Source organism: Panthera tigris, chromosome D4 (genome assembly GCF_018350195.1).
Source record: "Panthera tigris isolate Pti1 chromosome D4, P.tigris_Pti1_mat1.1, whole genome shotgun sequence".
Classification (NCBI taxonomy): domain Eukaryota; kingdom Metazoa; phylum Chordata; class Mammalia; order Carnivora; family Felidae; genus Panthera; species Panthera tigris.
Genome location: NC_056672.1, coordinates 92,557,595 through 92,567,109, shown reverse-complemented (window position 1 = coordinate 92,567,109; position 9,515 = coordinate 92,557,595). Strand labels below are relative to the sequence as shown.

Here is a 9,515-nt window from a genome sequence, read left to right as displayed (position 1 = left end):
CGGAGGTGCGCGCGGAGCCACGTCAGCCAGCCGGCCGGCCGGCCTTCGGGGCGGTCCCCGGGCTCGCAGAAGGCGCTTGACACCTGTCCGCTTCCTCGCCGGACCCCTCCCCCCCACCGCCGTTCACCCCCTAACCCTGGCCCCTCACCCAGCACCACACGTTTCCGCAGACTCCCCAACGTGATCCCCCCACGTCTGCGTCCCCGCAGGGTTCATTTCCGCGACTCCTCTCCCGCGGTCCCCCTGGCAGTCCTGGAAAAATGTTTATTTGTGTAACAAAGCGCCGGCTGGGGGGCGGGGGCTGCGGGGCAGGGCAGGGGCTCCTCCTCCGGGTTACTTCTTCTTTTTCTTGGCCACCTTGAGCCTCCCCTCGATCAGCCACCGGGCCTGCCTCTTGATCTCGGCCCGCGAGGGGACGTAGCTGTGGTCCACGTCTGCGAACTGGAAGGTTTCTAGAAGGGAGGTCCAGGAGGAGGGCAGCTGCACTCTGCAGCCCCTCTGCTCCAGCCAACTCGCTTACAGTGCGGGCTTTGTTGGCCTGCACCATCACCCGGCCAGCTATTAGCAATTTTTTATTTTCTATCTTCCTGATGCCCTGGCATGTGGGGTCTTACAGACCCGGGGAGAGGCTGTCCCCTCGCAGGGCTAGCCAATCCTCAGAGACAGCAGAAGCCTCGCCCGCTGGGAGCGTCTCTCCTGCAAACCGAGCGATCCAGAGCCCACACCCCCCCCGGCCCCCTTTCTATGTCACACTCTCACACCAGGTCAATAATCCGCCTGAATCAACCCAGGCCCAGGCACCAGACAACTGGGGACGGCCCCTACACGGCAAGCCCACTGGAATTATTCCAAAAGCCCACCCGAAGCTGCCCTCCCCTGCCTTTCCCACAGAAACCCCCATAAAGGCTCTGGCCTCGGCCTTCCCCCTGCTCCTCTCCGCAGCCTCGCGGGCAGTGATGCTCCCATGTGTCAGGAAAGTTAGTAAATTCTCCTTTTGACAGCGTCAGCCTCTCCATGTCCTCACTAAGCCCCTTCCGTGAATTAAAATCCCATGGGTACAAGAGACGCACCTGTCCGTCCTCGTAGCCCCCCCCCCCTCCCCCCCGTGCCTCTAGGCTGTCCTGGCCAGAAAGAACCATCTGCCACACGCCCCCTCCCCAATGCCGGGCGGCCTGGCCCCCAGCCCCGAGCCTGTACCTATCACATCGTCCTCCAGGTCTTCAAAGCTGATCCTCTGGTTCTGCTTCTCCTTCAGAGTTGAGGACTCCAGGGTATCCCTCACCTTTGCGTTGACCTGCAGGGCACAGGGCGCTGTCAGCTCCAAGGATACATGGGACGAATAGGCACCCCCAGCCTCGGGCTACCTCCTCGGTCCTGGACAGCGCCTGCAGTCTGTCGGCCAGGTACAGGAGCTTTCCCTCACAGTATGCCAGCTTGCCGGACACGTCGAGGGTGTTGGAGAGCACTTCTTTCTGTAGGCCCGGAGAAGGGTCTCATCTCTACCCTGGCTTCTCCCGGGGACCCTCCGGGCAGACGGCTCCGCCCCACTGCGGCTGGTACCTGGGCCGTGGGCAGCGCAATGCCGATCAGCCGGGCGTAGAGGTTGTCGATGCCCATCTGGATGGTCAGCAGCAGCTTCTGGCTCTTGGTCATGTCGGAGTAGGCCAGCTGGAGCCTTTCTTCCTCCTCTCTCAGCATGTCTTTCATTTTCTTCTCGACAGACTTAAAGCTGTCGAGGACGGTGGGGAGGGAGGTGGCACAGAGTCGAGGGCAGGCGGCCACAGACCTGCGCCGGGTGTCGTGCTAAACTCGGGCGCTCAAGAGCTCAGCTGTGGGCACGTGGCATCGCCCGGCTGGGCCTCCGCGGCCCACCTGCCAGGCTACCCACAGGCCCGTTGGCAGCCGACACACCGGGCTCTGAGCCGGGCCCCGCCCACACGGGCTGTCCACGGGGGCCCCACCGGGTGGCCCCGGGGGAAGGCGGGGCCTCCTGGGGTACCTGGCGGAGCTGGGCGTCTGGCGGAACCTGAGCGCGGTCTCCTCTGCTTCCAGCTGCTTCATCAGGACCTCCAGCTGCACCCGCCGCCGCTCGCAGCCCTCCACCTGCAGCCCGAGGTTCTTTTCCGTGTTCCTCTGAGCCAGGAAGCGGCCGGCGATGTCCTGGCCGGGCCCGTGGGGAGAGAAGCGGGTGTGGGCCAGGCAGGCATGGGCACCCCCAGAACTGGTTTCTTCCGGGGTCCCCCCCCCCAGCGGTCAGGAACGATGCTGACCGCGGCCGGGCACTGGGTGAAGCGCTTTATGTGAGGCCCCGCGTGTCGCTCACAGCACGAGCAGAGAGGGCAGAGGCCCCAAGGCAGAGGCAAGGAGATCACCCCTGAGAGACTGCCGGGGGCTCTGAGCCACTCGTCCAAAGTCAGGGCCGTGGATGGGAGCTAAGCTTACTACTGATAAAGCCAGATCGGATTAAACGGAAGGGCCGGGCAGTGTCAGCCTCTCACTGTGGTCCCGGCAGTTCAGGAAGGGACAGGGTTGTAGGGGAAGGTCTCGGCATTTGGATCCTCCCTCCAGTCCCAGCGGGCCCTGTGTGGCCCTTGGAGTGAGGCTCGGCTGTGCCAACCGTTTCCCGGCGTGCTCTCCGCTCTCAGCCGTGCAGCCACAGCTCTGTGCCCACATTCATTCGAGAGGTACCCGCGGCAGGCTTTGGGCTGGGGCGGGGGCCCCTGCCCTCCACTCACTCCCCGGGAGTGCCAGGGGGCAGTACCCAGAGGTGGGAGCATTGTACAGCCATCTTCACTTTCTCCACCAAAGCAGTCACGTCCGTCTGGTATTGGATATCAGCCTGGGAGGTCTCTCTTTTCCTCACTGGGCGGAGCAGAGGGGAAGGGTGGCCAGCATGCAGGAGGGAGCTTTGCCCGAGGCCATCAGACATCTCCTTGCATGCCCAGCCGAGCAGGTGGCTGCCGGAGTTCCCTGCATTTTGCCCTGCTCCCCCCCGCCCCCTCAGCGGGCCCTTCAGGATGCCCCAGGGCAGCTCCATCCAGCGGGTGCCTGGCATGGGTGCCTCCTGGCACTTCTCAGAGGCAGCACAGGGACCGGGTGGGGGGGCTTGACACAACCCTTCTGAGGAATCACCGGGTGGTCGAGCCTTGGGAAGCCAGGGGACCGCACCGTTAAGTGCATTTTACAGCTGAGAAAACTGGGGGCTCGAGCACACTCAGCGGCAAGCCCAAGGTTGGGAGCAGTGCCTTGCAGAGTGCGCTGTGGCTGCTGGCACTCGGCCTCTGCAGGTTAGTGGGGACAGGCAGGGGCCCGTCTGTCTCCCTCGCCCCGGCAGCCCTCGCAGAGACCTGAGTCCCTGCCGGCCTTTTGGGACCCTGGCTGGGGGCGGGCAGAGAGCTGAGCGGTTACCTTTCAGGTTACCTTTCACGGTTTCTGCACCCACGAGACTGGAGGGGAAGTCCAAGTCCCGCCGGCCCTGGGAGGAGGGGGAGGAGGGGATGAGCGACGTCGTCTGCGGGGGCGGGGCCTCCCGCTGCCGTGGGGTCCCAGGGTCCTGCAGGGACTCACCCTGCGGAACTTCTCGTTGGTCTCCTTCGTGTGGATCTTGTCGATCAGCTTCTTCTGCTGGTTGAGCCGGTTCTCCCGGGCCCTGCGTTCCTCGATGAAAGTCGCCTCCGCTTGCCTCATGTTCATCTGGGGACGCAGGCGGTGGGGCAGGGGTACGTCTCACCACGGCTTCCGTGGTGCTAAGTCCGGCCGGCCGGCGGTTTCAGTCCCGATCTTCTAGGTTTGGGACTAGTGTCGGAAGCTCTCGGCTGTCCCCTTCGTTCTAACGTGCCCAGGCCTGCGGCTTTTGTAGTCCTTCCGGCCCTCCGTTCTCCTCTCTGGACGCCTCTCCCACCTGGCCCCTGGGGGTGCTGCCTTCTGCAACTGCAGCCTCGGCTCAGGGACCCCGTTTCTCTCTGTAGCCTGGGCCCCCCGCTGCCTCGGCCGGCTCCACTGACAACTCACCGGAGTGAGGCCCCAGTCTAAAAAGGAAGTCAACATCTTCCCCCAGGCCCCGTCTCTTCCCGAGTGTCCTGCTTTGGCGGCTCAATCTGTCATCCCTCCACACCTGCCCTTGCGTCCTGCACGCTGCCCTCCCCACCCCCGTCCACATCTGACTTGGCCCCACACTTCATCAGGTGACCTTTAGAGGCTCTGGGGCCCCAGTGATGACCAGGCACCCAGCTCTACCGCTGCTCTGTTCCATACAACCAGGATCCGGACTCCGCTCACCCTTAGTCTCTGCAGCCAGAGCATGGCCATTTTTGAAACGCAAATTTCTCCTCCCAGAGCTCCAGGTTGGGTGGGGGGCCAGCACCTAACCCCCCCCCCCGCCCCCGCCCCATTGCCTCCACTGGTTCAAAGGCTCCCTTCCTCTGCACCTGCTCCGTTCCAGCCAGCCGTGCCTCCTTTGGCCCCGTTATGCCCCAGGACCTTGGTTGTCCTTCGTCCTCTAGGGTGGGGACCGCTCGGTTATATGCAGAGCCCTACTTGAGCACTGCCTCCCTTAGCAGCTAAGGGCCCCACAGTGGCCCCACGTCACCCACTCGTCTCTGCAGCATGGCCCAGTGGTCGTGTGACATTTCTTCATGGACCGCCGGATGGTTCCTTACACTGCCCCCATCAGGAGGAGGATGCACGCCTGACTTACAAGGGCTTTGAGGAGGCCTTGGTGCAGACCTGGTGAATGGATGGCCTCTGTCTGCACCGGGCTAACTCTCTCCCTCCTGTGTCTACCTCTTGGCTTCCATGCCCAGGGGCGACTCTTTCTGTCCAGGGGCCTAGTGTGTGAGCAGAGCAGGCCAGTGAGGTGGCTGCTGGGTCCCTCCAGTGATTGTGGGCAGCACGGGCTGTGAGTGTCCCTGCAGACCCTGGGCCAGACGGGTCAGAGACAGGGCCCTGCGGGATCCCCAGGCTGGGACTTGAGCTTACCTTGACCTCGTCTGTAATCATCATGGCATCCTGGGACATGACGGTCATGTCTGACAGTTCTGAGCAGTAGTCACTCACGAGATTCTGCAGCTTGTCCAGCCCTGTGGGGTAGCTGGCCAGCTCCTGCATCGAAAGGGGCGGGAGCAGGTGGGCACAGAAACTGATGGCCCCGGGGCTCCAGGCCAAGCAGATGCTGCCCCTCACTCCTTACCCCAGACAGTGTGGGCCCTGAGCACCCTGGAGGGTCCGGCCTGGGGCCCCAGCCCCCACCAGGCACAGAGCAGGGAAAGCACCGTTTCAGGAGGGCAGACGGCATTTCCCTGGTGGGCCTTCCCACTGCCCAGGACACTCAGACATACTTCCAAGGAGGCTGTGATGGGGGTGTCGCACCGGGTGAGCGGTAACTGTGCCCCACCCCGGGGGAGCCTGCGGCTGGGGAGTGGCTGCTGTCTGAAGCATAGCAGAGGGGCTCGAAACACGGACATGGGGTCAGAGACTAGGACTCAAGGCCAAGGCTGCCCTGACCAGCGGGCTAGGGGGACTTGGGAAAGCCACTTAACTTCTGAGTGTGCCCACCTATTGATAATTGGTTCTTTCACAAGGCTGCTGTCAGAATCTATATGTAATGAAGTATTAAGCTCAGAGCCAGGCTCATATACATCTAATATATCTTTAAAAAAATTTTTTTTAATGTTTATTTATTTTTGATGGAGACAGAATGTGAGTGGGTTGGGGCAGAGAGAGAGGGAGGCACAGAATCTGAAGCAGGCTCCAGGATCCAGGCTCCGAGCTGTCAGCACAGAGCCTGACGCGGGGCTCAAACTCATGCGCTGTGAGATCATGACCTGAGCTGAAGTCGGACGCTCAACCGACTGAGCCACCCAGGCGCCCCAATATCTAATGTATCTTGACCCTTAGTCATTTGTTGTTAATAACTACATAATGTAGAATTTCCCTAGTTTTTAAAAAAAATACAGATGACCCCAGGAGTTATTTTTAAAAACTGCGTATGTTCTGAAAAGAACATACCCCCCGGGGGACATAATTGGTCACGTGAAGGAGGTCTGGACCCCAGGTAACAGCCGGAGTGGGGTGGTGGGCCCAGGAAGGCGAGGTGTGCAGGGCCTCGGCTGAGTCTAGGAACAGGGGGCTGAGGCAAGAGGGACAGGCAGGAGGACCGTGACACCTGCCTGTGCAGCTTGGGCAGAGCCTGGGGGGCTGCGACCCCAGCCAGGAAGAGTGCGGTGTCTGCCCATCCCACCACATCTCCACCTGTCACCTGGCTCGCTGCGCTGCCCTCCAGGACTCCCCCTGCCCCAGCCTTGGGGTGAGGGAATGTGGACAACTTCCTCATTCTCCCTGTGCCCCTCCTCCTCTCGGCACCAGGGCCCCCACCGTCCAGTCCTCCCATCTTCTGGTCCTCTTCCTCCCCATGAAGAGGCCTTCCCTCCGGGTGGGACTTGTGGCCCCTCCAGGCCTCCTCTGCTGGGGGCAGGGCGGCTGGCTTAAAAGAGCTGGGCAGCAAGCTCCAGGTTACTGGCCTGCCGTCTATGAAGTCCCTCTGGGATGAGGGACTTTCTGAAGGCTCAGGGCCCATCTTTTGCCCTCGGAGGCCAGGCAACGATAAAGGATGGGGCAAGATAAAAACCGAACCATCAAGTATGTGCAAGAAAACCCAAACAATTCTGATGTGTCCCATAATATGCCTTTTTGAAACAGCAAATTACACGTTCTTGATGGAATGTTTTCCACCTACAGGTGCAGGGTGTCCCTCCTCAGCTGGGGCCTAAAGCAGGGCTCTGTCCCAGAGGCAAACCGGCCTGGAGGAGAGTTGCAGCCCCCTCCCCACGGGAGGGGGGTGGTGGTGGCAGGGGTGGCCCTGCCCCGGAGGCTGAGGTCCCCACTGAGATCCTAGCCCTGCGGTGCAGGCTGGGGCCTGAGACTCCCGCCCTCCGCGCCAGATGACTTCCCTGGGCTGAGGTGTGGGGTGAGGGGGCTCACTTTCTTCAGATAATCCAGCAGGTCCACGTACAGCAGGTAGATGTTCTGGCTTGCGGTGATCTTGATCACGGTCTTTTCAATGTTGTTCTCCAGCTGGCGGATGACCTGGGGGTCGCCCGAGGGCACGCAGTGCTTTGGGACAGACCGCGTGGATGCCCACCTGGAGGCCGACCGGGGGAGGCTGCGCTTTCTTCCAGGGAGGGTTGGCCGGTGTGGCTTTCTCCTAGCCCCGCCGCCCGACGGCGTCCCATCCTTCTCTCCCGGGGCCCCGCCTCCCGGAGGAGCTTCGCCCCTCCCCCGGAGGCCCCGCCCCGCCCGCCACCTGCCGCAGGCGCTGCTCCTCCTTGGTGTTGTCGGGCTGCCTCCGCAAACTAGCCAGCTCCAGCTTCATGCTCTCCAGCTTCTGCTCCCGCCGTCGCACCAGGTGGATCAGCACGTTGTGCACGTTCACGCGGTCGAAGACGTACTTTCGCAGCTTCTCCCGCGCCACCTGGGTCGGGGAGGGCACGGTCCGCGCGTGGGTGCGCAAGGGGCCGCGGGGACCGCGCACGGCGGGGCTGGCGGGGCGGGACCCCTGGGATTGGGAACTCGCTCTGCCCGCCACCGGCTCCGCAACGTGGTTTAGTGGTGGTGGTCGGTGTGGGGGTGGGGGGGGGCGGTCCGCTGGCCGGGCGAGGCCGAGGGATCCCTCCTGCCACCTCACCTCCATGGAGCAGCGGCAGTGCGCCAACCTCATGGACGTGTCCTTCCCGCAGGCCTTGGAGATGGTCTGCTGGTCATACTGCAGAGCGGTGGTGGCTGAGCTGGGACCCCGGTCTCCCTGTGTACCCCCAGCCACCAGTCCCTCCCTCCAGGCATTCTCCCCGGGCCTCTCTAGCCTGTGCTAGCCCAGCAGCGAGGGCCCATCCAGGCTATCCCAGCTCAGAGGTGATGGGAGTCAGGAGAAGAGGACCCAGGTCTCCCCTACATGGCCAGAGAGCCAGAGGGGCCCCTGCTGTAGGGGGAGCCCAGGAGAAGCTCCCCATCAGGCCCACCCTGCCATCTGGGGTGGGCGGTGGGGAACCTGCCCATCCGGCTTGCTGGAGTGACAGGTCCTGGGGAGCCCCTCCCCAAGATGCCCCCTGGCTCCTGAGAGGTAAGAGTGGGAAAAGGGGGAGGTCCTCGTTGTCCCCTTGTGTGTGGGCCTGTTTCAGCATGTGCCCACCCCCAGCCCGTGGTCAGCAGGGAGGGGGAGCAGGGCTGCTCACCTTCTTGGCCAAAGCCCAGTCCTGGGCCCCACGGCGGATGGTGCTGTGCAGGAGAGCCAGCGTGGCTCTGTTCTTGACCGTCTTCTCCTTTACGGCCTGGATCTGCAGTGCCCGGCATTGCTCTGGTGGGGGGAGGGGTGGGCACGGAGATGCTCCTTCCTGCCCCCACTCGAGGGCCACAGGCTTCACTGCCCAGCAGTGCTTATCTGGATGGCTCTTAGTGATGGCTGTGCTGCGCAGTGGGGGACGTGAGGTGGCAGCCAGAGGTGGGCGCGTCCTGTGATTCCCTTCCAGACCCAATGGCCAGAGAATGTCCCCTCTGGCTTTGGGGCTCACTGTGCTCACAAATCTCCGTGAAGCCCCCTGCATGGCAGACCCTTTTGATCCCTCCTCTCAGGTCCGTTGGGGGGTGGGGGGGTGGCCTCTAGCCCTTGTTTGCCCTGGACTGGCCCTGTGTTAGATCTGAAAGCCCCTGGGCCCTGCATGGGGCCAGGCAAGCTGGTCCAGTGGGGGGCGGGGGGGTGAGGGAGGGGGGGACGGAGGGCTCACCCTGGAGCCGAGTGATTGTCTTCAGCTCCTGGATCTGCCCCTCCACATCTGCCTCACTGCATGCCTTCATGGTGGCCGTCAGGGTCCTCCAGGCCCCCGTGCAACTCCCGCCCTCCCTGTCCTGGGCCTGTTCAACAGAGCCGCAAGCAGTTCACGTCGCCCCCGGAATCTCAGCCCATTGTGATGGGGGCCGAGATTCTCAACCACGGAGCCCTGGAGATCCCGGCCCACCCTGCCCCCTTTCTGTGCCCCCAGCCAGCCTTGGGGTTGTCCCCTGCATGCTTGGGTCAGCTGCTGTCTGCTCAGGAGCACTGCTGGGGTCAAGGCACTTTCCATAGGGAAGTGATTTGTGGTGATTTGACACGGCACCCCACACCAGCCCCCTGTACCCTCCCCATCCCCTCCATACCCCGAGGCTGTCCTCCACCGAGCCTCCTAAAACCTCTAATCTCTGCCTTGTGGGATCTCCATTTCTTCACCCCACCCCAAGCTCAGGTTCCACACCCGGGGCGACCTGGCTCACGAGACCTCAGCGGTCAGCCCCGACCACCTCACCCCTCCCTGACCTCCACCTGCTGCCTGGAGCCCGCCCTGCTCTACCTCCACGTTCCCGGGGCAATTCCCGGGTCTAGTTTCGATGCCGCTTACTCCAGGCGGGGTCGTGTGCAGCCCAAGCTTCCGGTGGGGTTAAGCGCTCCGAACACCTGCCAGCCCGGGACTCTGAGGGAGGCACACCGGATA

The 9,515-nt window shown here is 63.1% G+C and overlaps 1 protein-coding gene across 2 annotated transcripts; it reads right to left on the bottom strand.

The window, feature by feature from the left end:
* Window positions 1-280: 280 nt before the first annotated feature.
* CCDC183 (coiled-coil domain containing 183) lies at window positions 281-9,007 on the bottom strand. Of its 2 annotated transcripts, none has more exons than XM_042963527.1 (14): window positions 8,775-9,007; window positions 8,226-8,347; window positions 7,682-7,759; window positions 7,301-7,468; window positions 6,979-7,083; window positions 4,978-5,100; window positions 3,568-3,693; window positions 3,421-3,475; window positions 2,762-2,862; window positions 2,000-2,160; window positions 1,561-1,729; window positions 1,365-1,472; window positions 1,198-1,294; window positions 281-452 (listed from the first exon to the last, which is right to left on the bottom strand). In XM_042963527.1, exons 1-14 carry the CDS (start codon window positions 8,842-8,844, stop codon window positions 334-336), a joined length of 1,602 nt encoding a protein of 533 aa, XP_042819461.1. In that variant the 5' UTR covers window positions 8,845-9,007; the 3' UTR covers window positions 281-333. The 2 variants fall into 2 exon arrangements, with proteins under 2 accessions (XP_042819461.1, XP_042819460.1); XM_042963526.1 differs by having other exon boundaries at window positions 3,409-3,475; window positions 8,775-9,000.
* Between the last annotated feature and the right edge of the window lie 508 nt (window positions 9,008-9,515).